General features: G+C 47.4%; 1 protein-coding gene across 3 annotated transcripts in view; it reads right to left on the bottom strand.

The window, feature by feature from the left end:
- Tgfbi (transforming growth factor beta induced) overlaps positions 1-17,827 on the bottom strand; it is a 33,423-nt gene that overhangs the window by 1,933 nt on the left and 13,663 nt on the right. For 2 of the 3 annotated variants that reach the window (XR_004516421.1, XM_010614102.2), the window contains exons 3-16: positions 16,762-16,826; positions 15,338-15,498; positions 14,851-15,015; positions 14,430-14,576; positions 12,320-12,461; positions 8,785-8,997; positions 7,888-8,025; positions 7,203-7,348; positions 6,106-6,242; positions 5,171-5,301; positions 2,380-2,504; positions 1,243-1,314; positions 1,042-1,144; positions 396-475 (exon numbers count right to left, since the gene is read on the bottom strand). Coding sequence is in view for 2 of the 3 variants with exons in the window: in XM_010614102.2 (XP_010612404.1) it covers positions 396-475; positions 1,042-1,144; positions 1,243-1,314; positions 2,380-2,504; positions 5,171-5,301; positions 6,106-6,242; positions 7,203-7,348; positions 7,888-8,025; positions 8,785-8,997; positions 12,320-12,461; positions 14,430-14,576; positions 14,851-15,015; positions 15,338-15,498; positions 16,762-16,826 (1,825 nt within the window). In the remaining variant the exon portion in view is untranslated. The remainder of the gene's footprint in view (positions 1-395; positions 476-1,041; positions 1,145-1,242; positions 1,315-2,379; positions 2,505-5,170; positions 5,302-6,105; positions 6,243-7,202; positions 7,349-7,887; positions 8,026-8,784; positions 8,998-12,319; positions 12,462-14,429; positions 14,577-14,850; positions 15,016-15,337; positions 15,499-16,761; positions 16,827-17,827) is intronic. The other variant, XM_010614103.3, reaches the window with a different exon arrangement.

Here is a 17,827-nt window from a genome sequence, read left to right as displayed (position 1 = left end):
CCCATGTCCAGGATCCATACTGCCCAGGAGAGCCCAGCATTACCCAGGGTGGGCAATGCCATGGAACAAGGAAGAACACTCAGAGGCTTGGGCACAGGACTGGGCAGGCTGCTAGAATACAAGCTCATGATGGGCTTTTTCTCTTGGCCAGGTGTGTCCAGAGCTGTTCTCCCCAACAGTGGACTCCTGGTAATCTATGGCTCAGAGGCCTCTGGCTAAAGGCCTGGGTTTTACCCCACAAAGGAAGTGGGAGCTGTATCATCTGAATTCCACACAGGCTAAGACTGAGGATGTCCCTGTGGGAATTGGAGCAGTCGAGGGAAACAGGGGCCAGAGAGCTCCTCCATGGGCCCAAGCAGAGGCTTAGAGCCACTCCGGCTAAGCATAAACCTTACCTTGGAAAACACTGATGCCTGTTTGAAGATTTCAAGAGCAGAGTCTGCCAGCTCATCTCCTCGTTCCTGAGGTCTGTTGGCTAAAAGGAAAGAGAGGACAGCTTTGGTAAGAGGGAGAAGTCATTAACATGGCATTCCCAACAGCCATGAGTGAGAGGCACTGTTGAGCTTTTGGGCTCACATTTCCAAATGAATTTTTTCCCCTGCAGCTTTTCATAATTCATGGTGGATTTGGACTCACAGGGAGAGAGCTCAGTGAAAGGTGAATGCACAAGTGAGAAGAGGAAGAACTGAAGTTCAACTGTGCTGGGGGTATAGAGATACTGTAAGAAGAGTGCTGGGAACTCACGGCATGCACATGAACAACTGGGCCTTGTGTGTGTGTGTGTGTGTGTGTGTGTGTGTGTGTGTGTGCGCATGTGCATGTGTAGGTTTAGACAGCAGGCGATTCACCAAGAAGAAATGTTCCTCAATGTGGTTTCCAGTCCCCTTCTCAGTCACCCACTAGGGAGGTGTCTACACAAGCACTGTATGAGTGTCACAGTGTAATGTTATTCTGATCTTTAGTTAGGACAGTTTTCTACTAAGCAGCAATGGCTTTAAGAACCAGTGGCACAGTGAGCCAGGCTATGATCTGCCAATTTACCTGGGGGCTGCAGAACACTGGTGATGGCGTAGACCACACCATTTGTGGCCATGATGTCAGTTTCAGCAACAGGCTCCTTATTGACACTCACTATATTGTTTTTCTAAGAGAAAAAATGATGATAATAATTGTTAAATACAGAGCATGGCTACCCATCTGTTTATTCAGCAAGCACAGCTGTGCCAAGTCCTGCGTACGTACTGTGGACAGTCTGCTGAGTGAAACAGTCCCTTCTCTCTGCAGACCTTCAGTCCCTTGTATGGATTCAGCACACTGCGATTTAAAAACGCTTTTTTGTGTTTATCCACTTAGTCCAAGGAATGTTGATATTATTGTCCCATTTAACAGAAGTGAAGACTGAGACTCAAGAGAGGCAAAGTGCCTTTTTAAAAGCTATATAGGTGGAACAGCTGAGCACAGAAGATGGGCCTTCAACTCCAGCCAAAAGTTCTCTTCACTTTTCCTAGATGCCCAGCTTAGTATTTTTTTTCATAGGAGTTCCATCCCAAGATAAATCTATCTTAGGTCTTCCAGAACAGCCAAGTGGGGACAGAAGGACCCCAGCACCTCAAATTAGGTGCTGGGAAATTCTTAGTTGAACTGCAGAAGTCAATGAAGTCACTTCCATTCCCACCTCCCTATATGTTGTCCCAAGAAACACTGGTGAACAAGGGATGCTGAAGATCGGGAGAGAGAAACAGGGAGCCATGGCCAGTCAAACACTGAAGAGTGGCCCCTCCATGGGGAGGACAGTGGCCACTGTCCAGGCAGCCGAGGGGATTCTCAGAGCTTCTTGTCTCATTTGCTGCTGGCTATCTATTCCCTCTCTTTCCAAGGTAGGCACACTCTTAGCAAAGATCCAAAGTAAACTAGCATAATCGAAGTGCAGAGCAAGAAAGGCTCAGAGACCCCACAGTGGAACTGAGAAAACATGTTGAGATGGTCTGCTTCATGGTGCAGCTCAATGAGGCCCTGGGTTTGAGGAGCTGGGCTGGGAGAGAATAGGGGATGGCTCTCTTGAGACACCTGAGCAATCACCTAATCTCTCCTAAAGCTCCTCTCCCAGATGCCAAAACAGCTGCTTCACTCTCATGCAAGTCTAGAAGTTTTTGGTCATGTGTAACTACAGTCTCGCTTGATCTCCCCAAATACTTTCTTTTCTTTGTTTGGACAAATTGTACTTGGAAATTCAGGATGCATCTTGAAGTGTGTGTGTGTGTGTGTGTGTGTGTGTGTGTGTGTGTGTGTGTGTGTGTGTCTAATGCTCTCCAACGTGAGTTGAGCCCTGGAACCCTCGTGGCAGGGTATGACCAGCCTTTCACTTGCCAGCACACTCACCGAGCTAACTTCTAGCTTGTCTCCTTGGAGAGACTTCAGCCGTACTAGGGCCCCGATGCCCCCACTAACCAGGATGTCATCACCAATGTGGTATTTCAGAATGTTGGCAAGTTCCTTGGCATTTCCTGCAGGTTTGTGGGAAAAGAGGAAGCAGAGTTAATACTGAGATTAGGAAATGGTGTGGCCGAGGAGGACCCATGAGAGAAAAAGAAAATGGTTACCCCTGAGATGGAGCACTTCCTGCCAGTCAATATGCATTCATTGAGCACCACTGTGTACTCAGCCTGCGACCCATCATCTGCCTTATGGTCAATAGGCACAAGCAGTACATCTGTGGCATGATCTGCTGTTATGGCTAGTGGGGTCTCTGTGATGCTGAGCTCCCTGACTGCTAAGGAGTTAATGCATACTCTCTGTGGGTATGACTCATGTTTCCATGAGCTAAACATTTGCCTGGAAATCCAGGGACTTCTCCAGCACCAGCATCTGGGACATTTCATCATCAGTGTGGCCCCTGCCGGTTATAACAGTAGTGAAATATTTACACATTCTACCTTCAAATGCACAATCTGTTTGAGATGGTTGTTTCCTGAAGGGAGAACTTGAAAGAATCAACAGCTGTGCCATGGAGGCTCCTCAGAGCCTGTGAGTTCAGGGCTGAGGGGGTATTTCTTCTCAGCATCCCTCCTTGCACGTCTCAGCATTCCTTTCAGCCAGCATCAGCTTCTCTACCAACTGGGGAAGGCAGCTGGCTGCTCACAAAGGTGTCCTGGCTTTCCCAGATTAAGTATGGGAGGCAGTTTCCAAGGTAGCCCATGGCCATCTCACCTCTGATACTCCCACTGCTAGCCAATAGCTGATTTACCAGGACTTATGGAGGGCTATTTCTAGCACCTTGAAACTAAGAGCAGAGGAAGTTTTAAAACATTGTGGAGAGCTCATTAGGTTATTGATAAATCCACACTAGTGCCAGGGGATGGAGGCACCTGTACCAACTGATTCCCAAATATCCACAACTGGGGCTGTAAGAGTTACCCTCCCACAAAAATATGGTCTACAGGTACGGAACCAGTTAGGACCTGAGTGCAGGAGCCCCCTCCTTTTCAGACCCCCTGGGCCACCCTCCATTCCCCAGGGTATCTGGCTAACCAGCCCACAGGCCTGGGAATATGTCTGGGGAATTTTTCCTATGCCCCCGCCTGGCTCTCACACAACTCAAAAACGAGAAGGCAGCATGGCAGGCTCAGGCCACCTGGAGAGCAATCCGTTCTCGCCAGCCTGAGAGAGGATGGAAAATTTATGTTCAGAGTGAACTTTTCCCCTCTTCTCAGGAACAGACATCAGCCTTACAGATGCAGGCATTCATTTAGCAATAAAGAAAATTAAACAGAACACAAATTTAGCTTAGAGTCAAGTGCAACTTGAGCCGTCTCTTCTCCCACAGGAAGGGAGGTATAAACAGCATGCACCTGGATGTCTGCCTAAGCTCCTTCCTCAGCCTCTTCCTCCTTCTCACACTCACTTTGCTGTGACAGTGGAAGTGTCTCTTGTGGGCGCACATCAGAGCTGAGCAGCACAACCCCCATCCTCCTCACTGTCACCATACTATGGATCGAGGACATGTGTCTAGTACTGCACGGATCGTCCTCACCGCACAAGGACTCCTGTCATCCTAATTTTTCCAGTGAGAAAGCTGAGGATCAGACAGGTGGAGCAGTTTGCCACAGGTCACTGAACTGGTGAATGCTAAAGCTAGAAGTTGAATCCATTTTCAGGTAGTACAGGAGCCCAATTTTGTAACTACAACTTGGCCTCCTAAACATTCTCATCTAAATTTCTCAGGTCCCTAGCTGACTTGATGGGAAGGCTTTTATCCCCAGGAGCATTTAATACAGGTAAATGGCTTCATTCTTCTTACAGGTTACCAGTGGAAAACAGAGTTTTCCTGACCTGGCTGCTGGTTGTCCACCCTCAATTCATGTCTTCCTGTGGTTGCCTGATTTGGCGCCCTCTGGAGTTGACCTCAATGAATGCATAACCCTAGCCTCAGGCAGCCGTAATGAGTTACCAGAAGGCCCAGCAGGCAACTGGCCTGTGGGAGGTATTATGGTTTATATATAAAATATCTTGCAAGGCCTCATGTGTTCATAGGTGAGCCTTTTGGAAGATGATTGGATTATGGGGGCTTACAGCTGACTTGTTGTTAGGAGGTGGCATTTGGTCAGACAGGTGGATCACCAAGGGTATGTAAGTGTGTGTATCACCATTCCTCATAGCTTGATCTCTGTTTTCCCTCTGCCATGCCATGAGCTCTTTCTGCTCTGACATTTCTCTCTGCCATGCTGGCCTGCCTTGGAACCAGCAGACTAGGGACTGAAGCCTCTATAAACTGTGGGCCAAAATAAATCTCTCCTTCTTTAACTTGCAGGTATCGGATATTGTGTCTCAGTGATGACAGGGGTGCTGGGAAGCTTAGTGGCCTCTCTTGTCATGGTCCTCACAGCTGCAAATGCCCCTGGCTGCTCTCTGTGCCCTTTGTCCAAGAGTCAACCTCTCCCTGGCTCCTGCCATCACCCTTCAACCCAGGCCCAAGGGTGGCACAGGCGTCTCACAAATGCCACCTTGTTATTATCCTTTGATAACTCCCTTAATCCTGCCCACACTTCTTCAAATAGTCTCATCTTTAAATTCCTTGAATCAACCTCTTTGCAAGGTACCACCTGTTTCCTGCTGGAGCTCTGATGGACGTGAGTTTAGAAAAGTGGAAACATGTACTTAAGTTGGTCTTTACCCAAGAGTTTGTTCAGTTCTTCTGGTGGCATGGCTTGGAAGGCTTCATTTGTGGGAGCAAAGACTGTGTAGACTCCTTCCCGATTAAGGGTCTCTGTCAGCCCAGCAGACTGGATGGCAGCTACCAGCATGCTACGGATATACACACAGATGTCACTTACCTGTGAGAAGGGGAGCAGGGCACATTTTCTTCATATGCCTCATCATGGAGAACAGTGGAGCCCAGACCACGGCAATACACACAACTTACTGGCTTTTGTATCCATCCTATGCACAGAGGGAATGATTCTAGTTTGCATTTTTCTCCACCCACTGTAAATGCTATGATCCATTAAATGGACAGAAGTCAGAGCCCAGAGGGCGAGGAAGGGAGGGAGACAGGCAGAAGGTGTGGTTGACTTAGAGATGGCTGAGTATGTGATTCTGGGGACAACAGAGAGGATGTGTCTTCCCAGGTCCTTGCGCAGGTAGTTGAAATCAGTGATAGGAAAACACTTAACAGCACTGCATGGTGAATAAGCAAGTCAAATATACAGACAGAGCAGAAAAACAAAATGATATGGGGACTTCAGTTGCCAGTTGGTAGATTCTGCACAGAGAGTGAGAGATTCATTGCACCCTCAAAGCCTTGTGTTCTTACTTATGGGGGCCTTTACAATAAGCAGGTGATGTTTGTCTTGAGCTTTAGTAATAAAACTGTATCCCTCTTACCATGGATACCAGGATGACATTCCCAGGAGTAATGCTTCTTCTCCATTTAAGATTTCAAAGTGACCCTCCCTCTTACCCACCCCAAGCCTGGACAGTCACACCAGTGCATCTCTCAAGTTAGGCGAGTCTCTGGGGAAGCAGGGAGCTTGACAAAAAGCTGAGGTCCACCATGCTACCCAGTATGACCATTTAGCAGAAGTCCCACTCAGGGAAGAGACTGGTTACCTGAAGCGATTGTCCCCCTTTAGGACATCCATGACAGTCCCCATGGGTGGGGTAAGCATCCGGTCCATGGTAAACAGGGTCCCATACCGTCCCTTCTTGTCATGGGCAGCAATGCAGCTATTCTCAATGCACAGGCTCTGCATAGAAGAAGAGCAGACAAAAGGGGGCCATTACTTTCCAAAGTGGGGCTTCCTGATTTGTTCAGGGGCTCATGCTGATGGAAACACCCACAAAAGTCAGTGTCTGGGCAGGTCACAGACACTAAGATAACATGATATATAGTCTCCAGGAGAGAAAAAAAAATACATAATGATCTTCCTCAAGGAAAGAATGACCATAGAGACCCCAGTAAGGTTACACAGAGGTCCCATAATGAGAATATCAGTTACATATGAGGTCCACTGACAATCAAATAAATGGGTTGAGGCCACTGATTTACTTATTTAATAGATGACCACCATCTTTAACCAAATTGTGCTGATTGAACCAGGCCAGGAACAATGTTAAATTATAGTTCTCATTTTATATCCCAGGATGGCTACAAAGTCTGAAGACAGAGAAGACACAGAAGAGCAAAGGGAACATTTTAGGCCAAGGTCAGCTGTGTTTGCATTGTCTTCATAGAGAGGCTTCTCTGCTGTTATTCAGGCTAAAGCCACTTTTTTTTTTTTTTTTTTTTTTTTTTTTTTGGTGGTACCTGGGATTGAACTCAGGACCTTGGCTTGCCAGGCAGATGAGGCACCACTGAGCTAAATTCCCAGCCCTGACGGATTTCTCTCCACATAAGCTCAGAAGGACTCAAAACCTCCATCCCTCCTCCCATGTATTCACCCCTCTGAGTTCCTGGTGGCTTAACTACTTAGCAATCCAGGTCAGACAAGTATACGGTATATTCTCCAAGGTCTCCAGAAAGTGAGATTCTAATTCTCCTGCAGGATGTCATTTAACATTACATAAACTTTCCAGAAATTATTTCCTTATTAGAAATCAGTTCTTATGAAACTCCTGCTTATTAAGGATTTTTAAAAACACTAATATAGCTTCTATTTTTTAGAGTTGAGGCAAAGAAGGAGCAGGATTTAGGGTCCAGAACTTACATTACGATAAACAAAAACTCTGAGTTTTTTGCCACCCAGCGTGTCCAGGGTCTGTCCACGGTACAAATCCTTGGAGGCCACCTTGCCTTTAACTATGTGGTTTAGAAGCAAATTCTTCATCTGGGCATCAATGCGGGGGGCTCCATCTGTGAAAGAAGGTGTGGTTAGGTCCAGCAAGACAAATACAGTGCAAAGCCTATCCCTCCTTGAGTTTAAAGATGGAGATTGAGATATCAAGCAGGGTTGCCAATATTCCTTAATATCTTGCATCTTCTTTGGAAAAAAAGGGCAGATAATTGAGGGTTTTTGGAGTTTTGCCCGAAGACAGAAGGGAAGGCACACACACACTTTAGCTCTTCTCCCTGTCTTCTGTATGGCTGCAGCTCAGCCAAACCCTCATGCTATATATTGATACTGGCCCTACAGATAAAAACACAGGAGACGCTCTACTCTCCTGGCGGAACAAAGCCTTGAATTCTGAAGAACAGATCCTCAAGTGCATTCTCATTCTGCCAAGTGAAAAAATGGCAAGTCTAAAGTTTCTGCTGCAGTCACATCTGCTTTGGATTGAGCTGGGTAGAAGGTCTAAGGTGCCACAGGAGCTGTAAATCAGGAGAGTACCATGGAGTTGATAGGTGGGAGTGGCTGTTCCAAGGGGCAGACAGGGGTGCGTTTCCCATGTTACCTTTGAACACAGAATTCAGAGGGGCCAAAAGGGTCAGCTGCTCATTTCCAGAGAGATGTGTGCTGAGGCCAGCTTGTCTGAGGAGGTCAGTAACTGTGGAAACATCAGACTCTACAGCCAACTCAGACAGTGTCTTGGCTACAGGAAGGAGAAGGGGGTTCAAAAGTTAACAGTGGTGTTTGTACTTATCATCCATCCACCCAAGATCATGACACTCATCAGCAGAAATGTCATCTTGTGAGTCAACAACCCTAGGAACGCAGCAGGGCCTAGTGGGTTTGTCATCAGAAAACATAATCAGTGGGAAAGTGATATAAGCCTTGGTTTGGCAGAAGGCAGAAGCTGTCCCAGGCCCTGAGACAGGTTGATCAAGGCCTGCCTGATGCTGTATGCTTGGCTGTATGGTGGCTTCTAAAGAGTCCATTAGGCCGTAACCACTCCCACAGGAAGAGTCTGTTTCTCCCTGTGAGATTCCTTCACCATGGGCTTAACAGACACGAGCCAAAGCCTATTCAGCCATCCACCCTCAGTCAGTGACCTGGAATGGCTTGGGTGCTACTGAGAAAGCGTGTGGTCTGAGGTCAGCTAATGGCCCTCTGTATCCAACCACAGAAGGCAGATATTCTGAAATTGTGGATTGTGTCTCTCTCTTCCTAGGTACCATTAATGGCTCTCACTGCCTCCAAGACAATGTCTGAATTCCTGCACCTAAAACTCGAGATTCTTCACAATCTGGTTCTAACCTACCAGTTTACAGTGGTTAACAGGCTCTGAGCTGAGTCCAAGCAGGGAAGTGACTCAAATGGCCCCTGAATCTCCACCACCCTTGCCACCAGGAATGGACAGGTGGACAGGACTAGGGCCTGGAGACCTGGGGTACCTGGAGGCCTAGGGTACCTGAATCTGGGATGAGCAGCTCATCAATGAAGTGGATCACACCATTGGTAGCCAAGATGTCCTTGTTAGAGATGATGGCCTTCCCATTGATGGTAAGCATGTCCCCACTGCAGCCCACCTCCAGAGTGGTGCCCTCCAGCGTCTCCATGGACAGCCCTGCGACAATGGCCTCAGCACACATGGCTGACTTCAGGATGTGGTTGTTCAGCAAATCTGGAGGCAGAACAGGACACAGGGAAAGTCAGAACCTGCTTCAGCCAGACTCCTGGGGTCAGCTTACAGCCAGCCCTCCCCGTGAAGACTCTTTCCTATCATATAAAGACCTTCAGACAGGCTGGAGCATCACAGGATCTTGGGACTTCTTTCCTCTCGGGTGCCACCCTCTAAAACTGGCTTGGACTCTGCAGTCTGGATGCTTAAGTTTGAATCCCATGGCCATTGGCCAACTGTGGGTCTCTAGGCAAATCAGTTAGTGTCCTCAAGTGTCATCTTCTGCATCAGTAAATTGGAGATGAGAATAGTACTGGTCTCCTCTGCAGAGTAAAATACTCAGCACACTGCCTGATGGCAGAATAAATGGTCCAAAAATGTTAGTCATTAGCTTATGAATACTGAACTTCAGGGTGAATTGTCTCATTAGGATCTGAACTTCAAGGGGAAAGGAAAAACTTAGGTGAGACTATCATGGGACTTTTTTTTTTTTTTTTTTTTTTTTTTTTTTTTTTTTTTTTTTTTTTTTTTTTTTTTTTTTTTTTTTTTTTTTTTTTTTTTTTTTTTTTTTTGTGCCAGGGATCAAACTCAGGACCTTGCGTTTGCGAGGCAAGCAATGGAATCCCTAAGCTAAATCCCCGGCCCTAGCATGGGACTTCTTAATCTACTGACCTTTATAAAAAATATAAAATGGGGTAGGAAAAATGGAAACTGCAGAAAAAGAAAGTTGGGAATTACTTGCACATTTTATTTGTTCAGGTTTTGTTCATTTACTCAAACTACCAGGATCTACCTTAGAGGGTGGGGAATGGTGATCGGTATGACAAGGCCTTTGCTATCCCATTTGCCTCATCTGTAAATAAGAAATTCAATTGCTTGTTCACTTGTCCAAGTGTTACTTTAGGGCAGGGCAGGGGCTAGGATCCCTGGTAGGGTTCTGGCTCCATCATGGCTCTTACTGGCATTCATGACCTCTGTACGGAGGAACTTGCAAGGACAGTTAGGAAGGATGAGTCCCCACCTCAGGCCGAGCAGTTTCCTAAGCTACTCCTCTCCCAGGCTACCAAGGTCCTCTGTTTTGCATTCTCACCACCGAGGTGAGTTTCATTCTGTTACTGAGTATGGGAATCAAAACTGCACTGTCATGAACAGAAGGAAGTTCTAAGGCTCCGCAGAGGCACTGGGCTGCTGGAAACTGATTGGAAAGCCGGTGCTGATTTGATTCAGCCAGAAGGGAAGACAAAGGACACCAAGACCCTACGGCAGTGAGGCCTTTGGGAATGTTGCTTCTCAGAGAAGGAAACTGAAGCCCCAGGTTGGGGTTTGGTTGACCCGCAAGGGCCACTCAGGGAGTAAGCAGGGTCAGGACTGGAGACCAGGCTTCACATGGGAAACACCAGCCTGGGGCTGTTTTTTATCTGTCTCCAGCCCACTAGTAACAGGAGAGCATCAATGGGTGAACCTTTTCCTTCACGTCCAGGGCTACAGCAATAGAGAAAGGGCCTCTACTCTGAGTAAACCAGTTACTGATTTAGAAAAAGCAGATCCACAAAAGGCATAAATTACAGGTCTTTTTTTTCTTCTACTTTATAATAAGGAGTTATGATATCTATGAAGATAAAAATATATTCTGTATAAAAGATGCTTTAATGGGAGCTACAGTTTGTCCTTCAAAGGCCCATGTGGCAATGGCTTGCTCCACAGGCTGGTACTATTTGGAGGCTGTGGAACCACACAGAGGTGGGGGTCTAGCAGGTCATTGGGGGCATGGCTTCAAAGAGGATTGTAAGACTCTGCCTCTTTCTCTTCCTCCCTTTTCTTCTCTTGATACCAAGTGGGTGCCCGCAAAGCCACAGACCCTAAAACAATGGGGCCAACCAACCATGGACTGAAACCTCCAAAACTGTGAGTCAAATGATGATTTCTCTTCCTGAGTTGATCTTCTCACGTATTTGCTACAGTAATGGGAAGCTAACACAATGAGGAACAAAGTTCTAAAGGGGAAGCAGACTCTGCTGAGATGTATTTAAATCTCATCTCCTTGAGGCAGCCTTTGAGATCCCTGAGGCTGTGTGAACCCCATCCTTATTCCCACAGTGTGTTGAGTATCTTTGCCTGTGTTGACTATATTTGTTGCTGTATTCATCAGATCAGATCCCAACAACACATTTTGATTTTTTTTTTTTGTACCGGAGATAGAACTCAGGTCCTTGCACTTGCGAGGCAGGCAGTGGAACCACTGAGCTAAATCCCTGGCCCCTCAACAACACATTTTGAAACCTGCCACCCTTCTAGTCTAACTTCCTTGCAGACACAGATTGAACTGTAATCACTTTTGTGGCCCCCACCTCCCAGCATAGAACAGGCATCTAGAGGCACTAAAACCATCTAGAAACAGAACAGATCTCATCTGTGCTTTCAGGAATGTGCCCTTTCTTGTCCCTGACTCTTCAGGAGGAGAATATGCTAAGTTTCTAGGCTGTCTGAGTGTAGTAGGCATTTTATCTAGTATGTTGCAAAGTTAGATATAAGTATACTCAAAACAAATGAAGTCATTTATAGATTATATGTGGGAGGAACAGTGTGGTAGGGTACACAGGGGACTTGGGGCCTACTCTCCTTTCTAGGGCACTCAAGCCTCATTAGGCAGCTCAGTGCTTAGGGATGAGCGCTCCTAGAGTTGAAAGGGGCCAGGTGAGGGGAAGGCAGAACCCTCCAATCTCTCTTCCATTTCTGCTCTTTTCTTCCCTTCCAGTAACAATCCCATACCACCACCAACTCAGCAGCATGCTGTGGGGGTGAGGATGGAGCCAGCAATAGGGAGTTAAAAGCTCACTCTTGCTAGCTTCTACTATAATTTTGACTTACCCATGAGGTCCCTAGCCAGACACACAATCTTTAAAGAGTTAGCATGATGATTCCATTTCAAGGATGCCATGACTTGATGCCCAACACACACACCTTATCCTACACCTCCTACACCTTCACCTGACATCCTTGCTCTGGCCTTGGTCATTGAGCCTTTATCTCTCCCTATGTCTGCAGAAGCTCAGCTATGGACTTCTCACTCTGCCTCCCTCCTCATGCTTGGACAAAGGCTTCAGGTATCTGGATCTGGCTTTTAGAGCCAGGGTGGTACTCTGCTTTGCATTCTGCAAAGACCTGGCTGGATGGGAGTAATGGAACTGGATGATCCCAAGCTACAGCTGTGGTGGACTTCCTGAGAGTCACCTACGCACAGGTAAAATGCCTATCTTGGACAAAAAGGTCTTGGGCTTACTTTAGCTGCTCCAATGAGGCAGGGGCAGGAATTGTGTGTCCTTACCTCTCAGGGCCTCTGGGTCACCCAGAATCCTGTTCAGAGTCTCGGCAGGGATTTTCTCAAAGGCCTCATTGGTTGGGGCCAGGAGTGTGAACTGACCATCACCCTCAAGCAGGGTGTTGAGCCCTGATGCAGCCACAGCAGCCTGTGAGAAGGAATGAGAATGAAGTGCTCGGAGACTCTGAGTTCTGCTTAGCAAGATGTACACACAACCTTGCTAGTCCTCCCTTGGGGACTCAGGGCCCAAGTCAAAAAAAAGAGGAGCTAAACCAAGCTCCCCGTCACCATGCCCTCACATAACCTGGCCTGGTCTGTGCTCCAGTCAAACTGGCCATCTTTCAGGTACTTCTGCGCCTCTTTCTTTTCTGTCTGCAGGCCTTTGCTCCGCAGTTGTCTCTGCCCTTTCCTTTCTCCGCTTCACTGACTCCTATTCTTTTTTCAGGCCTTAACCCAAACACTGTTTCTCTGAGATGTCCATTTGGCATCTGTCCCCACTCCCAGGCCCCCAGGCAAAGTAGAGCCTGTCTGCTATAGACACTTCCTCAGCTTGCCACCACCTAGCAACTGTAATTCCACAGGTATTGGTAATGATTTATGCGATCTCTGGGAGTGTAAGGGTCATGGGACCCATCTGTCCACCACAACCTCAGCAACTTCAGGCTGCTCTCAGGGGTGAACAGCTTTGTCCACCAAGTCTGAAATATTGTACAGGATCTGGTCTGGCTCCTTCTCTCCCCTTCTGCCTCCCTAGTGCCGTTTGCTGTGGCCGACTGGGCTCTTTCTGGCTAGGCCAGCTCTTCAGTTCTCTTATCCTTCCTCCCTGGCAGTGCTTTAGATCCACCCTTGGGTAGAACAGGCCCATTCTCTCCTCCAGGCCTCTGCCGCTCTCTCTTCCAGAGTCCTTTCCTGACCACCCTGCCCCTTGGCCTTCCTCTCCTCTCCTAAACCACTGACCTGCTGACCTCATAGGGTTTATCACTACTTTGTGTCTTGTCTGTCTACCCAGAAAGAATATTAACTCCACTGAAGGCAGAAATGTGTCTTCCCTGTTCATTCTTTACCCTGGAGCATGGAACAATAGCTAGGAGATAGCAGGTGCTTAGTAAGCATGTGTTAGAGAGAAGGAAAGATGGTCATGGGAGGGGATCACAGGAGAAGAAAGAAGGAGTACTTGGCAAACCTAAAGAGTAAGAGATTACTCAAAAGGACCAAGTTATATTAATCAAAATATATGGAAACAATTTTTTGGCAATACCTTTCCCTTGCAGATCCCTGCATTTTGAGTGACCCAGAAGAAAGGGAGGGGAGAAGGGCTTGGGAGTCAGGCTCCCAGGGCCCTCCAGGGCCAGCTAACTGCTGTCCCTCCTTGCTGAGGTCCATCTGACTCAAGTGTTTGTCTTTCTGTGTTGGAGATCTCTAGGGAGGGACCGCCCCCACTCCCACTTGTATCCTTTGTGGTTAGAAAGTTCTCCTTGACCCAGGGCAAAAACCCTGACAAGGCAGCCTGTGTTCACTTCCTCCTAAACGGATGTTACCAAAAGGAAAGCTGGCCCCTCCAGTTGTAAGACAGATGCCTGCTGGTCATGGGGAAGGAACTATGTCCTTGTAGCCCCAGAGCAGTGACAAGCCAGCCCAGGAGTAGAACCTAAACTCCTGTGTTTACATGGATGGCCTCTCTAGGAAATCTAGGTCCCATGGAAACATGGGCAGGGATGGAGCGGGGGTCCAGCATGGAGATATGTGGTCCACAAGCATTATGTAACCCAACAGGCCATTTATTCCACCGCCCCTAAATGGAAGCCAGCATCAGGAGGAAGGGTCCTCCCATCTACAGAAGCCACATTGTACTCTTTGTACCAATGGCCCAGGCAGCCCAGCTCAGAGGACTCCTTTCTGCAACAGAACTTTTAAGTGGAGCCAAGCAAAGGAAAGCTTTACAAGGGAGAGAACAGGAGGTAATTTCACAGGGTAGGTCAAGCTGAGCATCTAATTAGTGGACTCTCCCTAGTCCATTCCCACCCTGAGACATTCAGACATTCTCCATTCCTCCTGCAGAAGAGGTCCCACCAGGCCCCTCTTGGGAGGCTATGTGTCCCCTAGGGCAGTCCCTCACCCGAAGTGTCTCGAAGGTGTCCTCAATCTCAATGATCTGCTGAATGTTGTTGGTGATGGTGGAGATGACCTTATCGATGAGATGAACCACACCATTGGTCGCATGGTGGTCAGCTTTTAGCAGCCGAGCACAGTTCACGGTTACAATCTGCCCAAAAAAGAATCAAGGGTGAGTGGCTGACACAATGGAGCTGAATGTGGAAGCCCCAGGAAGGATAAACAGTGCCTTCATGCTCTGCAGCAGAATGTGGTTCTACCCTTCTGTGGAATAAGAGCACCCACGGAAAAGCAGACCCAGGAGCAGGGGGTACCTATGGGTTATGGCACTATAGAACAGAACCCTAGAAAGTGGTCCCACGTATGGGGCACACTTGGGCTCACGGTGGCAGAGAACAATGCTGTGTGATTGGGGATGCTCCTACCCCATTGGGATAGTGGTGGATCTGGATGTTGGAATTTTGGTACATGGAAGTGAGGGCCATGCCGTGCTTCAGCTCGTCGGTCAGGACCCGCCTGTCCACCATGTGGTAGCGAAGGGCGTTGAGCAGCTCGATGTTGACATTGCTCACCAGGGAGTCCAGCACTTCCTAGAAGGAAGGACAATGTGACAGACAGACCCCATGTTCAAGGGATGGGTTCCTGCTCCCCTGGGAAGTATGCTTTCTAAGCCCCAAATGGACACATGCCTCCCTTCTGCCAAGGACCCCTCCTCATGAGCACCAAGGCTTGCCTATCTCAAGTGAGATGGTCAGGAAGGGACCCAGGGAGGCATAATTAGTCTTCTCTGGAGGGTGAAGGGAAAAGCTTTCTGAAGTAGTAGCTATAGCATCTCATTCTTCATACATGCCCAGGCATTGGGGAATAGAAGGTTCCTGGAAGGGTCTTCCTGGCAAAAAGGGACTGTCTTACCGCTGGCAAGGAAGCCCAGGCCTCGTTGCTAGGGGCAAAGATGGTGAAGCTGCCAGGGCCCTCCATCTCGGGCCTCAGCTTCTCCGTGCGGTCTGTGTACAGCTGAGTGGTGGTGGACCCCACAACTCCCAGGGTCTCGTAAAGGTTTGAAAGTGGAAGGGCTGCAGGAACAGAGGGCAAGAGAGGTGATTTCTGGGCACCCACCCTTCCTTCTCTGCCAGCAAGGATGCCGGATAAGGAGGAGGTGAGGAAATGGGTGCTCAAAGCATGCTACATGCTTCTTAAAATGACTCAGTGTCTCTCTATGTGAGCACAGTTAGTTGGTAATTTTTAATTATTTTAAACACAGCAGAGCAAAATTTTTGTTCCTAGACATTTAGTTAATAAGGGCAGGAATGTACATCCAGAAATATATATCTTAACTTTAAACTAGTGTTACAGATTATCTCATTATTAAAATTAGTTGCGTAGGGGCCTCTAGTAGAATGAAACAACTAAAAATCTTTGAGGTACTTTCTGCGTTTGCAGGTAATACAATGTTATTTCTACAAAGCAGACTAAAGTAGAGAAAACTGTGTAGTCAATTTTAAAAGATTTGAAACCAGAGGCTGAGCTCCCTTTAAAAACCAAACTCCTTTTCCCTTTGCATTCACCCCACCTGTCTTTCAGTTAGTGTCAGTAATGTCAGGACCCTACCTGTGCCAACCACAACCTCCTTGTGACTTCTGTAAAAACTCAACTGCCCCCTCCCTCATTTCAATCTCATCTTCTTAATCTAAATCAATGGTTTATATTTCAAAGTTAAACTACAAATCCTGATGCACAGTTGCTGGTGGTATGTGCCACTAAAGAAAAGACTGATGAGATTCACAGGTGTCACACTGACTTTGGCCCAAGATGGCCATTTGTGGTATTCTTGGATTGCTCTAGTGAGCCACTTGGCCTGTGGTTCTCCACTCTGTAGCTCCAGTAGGCCAAGTTTAGATACAGAGTGAATTGTGGTGGCTTGGGCTTTCCTGCTCAGCCAGAGACCAACTTACCCTATCTGATCTCTAGCAGGGCTGATGGAAAACTGACAGGCCATCGGACCAACCCTATGGATGCATTCAGAATCATGCCAAGCTGGAGACAAGGCCAGGAGCCTGCACATTCTGAGGAGAGGCTTCTACTAGAGTCAGGCCAGAACTAGAGTTCACTCCACCAGTTTGTTGAGGGGTTAGAAAGAGCATCCCAGGGAACCCACTACTTCTACTCTCGTTCTTCACCCCTGCAATGGAGCCTAGAGGCCAGTGAGCACATGGGAGAATGCTAACACACTCTCATCCCAAAGCCCCCACCCAGACCCTGCTGCCTTTTACCTTAGTTCTCCTCTCTCTGACCTCACCCCTCCATCCACACCCACAGGCAGAGCCTGGCTTATTCACCTGCTGGACAGCCCTTCTCTCCTGGGACCTTTTCATATCCAGGACAGCACTCGTAGCTGATGACCCTGTAATGAGATGCACATATATGTGTATCAGGCATCATTTCCCTCTTCCTTATGTGCCCTCGGGCCCTCTCCAGGCACAATCACTTCAGTGGCCAATGAAAAGAAGGACAAGTAAAACACCTTCCTCCCAGGAAGTCACTGATGAATATATAATTTTGCCCTTCATCAGCAAAGAGCTGTTCACTCCTCCTTGGTCTTATAGAATGAGCTGGATGGCTGCCACTACCTATTGAAAATTAGCTGGGAAACTGGACTGCAGCAGCTTATTGGGTAGTGTGGTTACATTACCAAGGATTTATCTTGAACACAATGCCAGGGAAACCTGGTGGTTAGTGCACTGGAAAGGTAGCAGGGAGGAGTAGACAGACTTGTACCTTTCTAACTCTAGTCCTGAGACATGCCTAGCCAGTCCCATCTCTTCTCTGGGCTGCTTCCTTGTCTGTAAAATGCACATGTGTATGTGGCAGAAAGGGAGGTAGTGGATAACTCATTGGGTTAAATCTCGCATGCTGGTTCTCCAATTTTATAACCAAAAAGGGTAGCGGATATGCGATCAAGTTTTTCTTGATCTTTATAATCGAACTTTAAAACAAAAACAAATTTTTTATGGAGATGTTTTTCTATTTGAATTTAAAATTCTTATTCAGTAAAGATATGTTGTGGTTTCCAACTGAAAATACATAGATCATATAGTAAAGGGTTCCCCAAGCGCCCTCATTTTTCACCCGTTGTCTTCCAGGAGGCATCAATATTGCCAGTTGCCAGAAGTCTCTGCCTGTAGATGAACACAAAACCAGCAGCACAGAGTTAGGAAAACTAAAGACTTTCTCTTCTCCTGACTTAGACTAGCCGGTTAAGGGACAGTGACTCCAATCAGAGGTCTGAGAGACATAGTTTCAGCCAACCTGAGATTCTGAGGAAGCACAAATGACTGGGAGTCTTTTGTTTCAAACAATGTTTCAAGGAAAGGAGAGTTTGGAAAGCTTGTTCCTAAGAAAGAC

This window comes from Fukomys damarensis, unplaced genomic scaffold (assembly GCF_012274545.1).
Source record: "Fukomys damarensis isolate Sample0158 unplaced genomic scaffold, DMR_v1.0_HiC HiC_scaffold_9, whole genome shotgun sequence".
NCBI classification, from domain to species: domain Eukaryota; kingdom Metazoa; phylum Chordata; class Mammalia; order Rodentia; family Bathyergidae; genus Fukomys; species Fukomys damarensis.
Note: the sequence above shows the minus strand (reverse complement) of the source record. Positions and strands in the feature narration are given on the sequence as shown.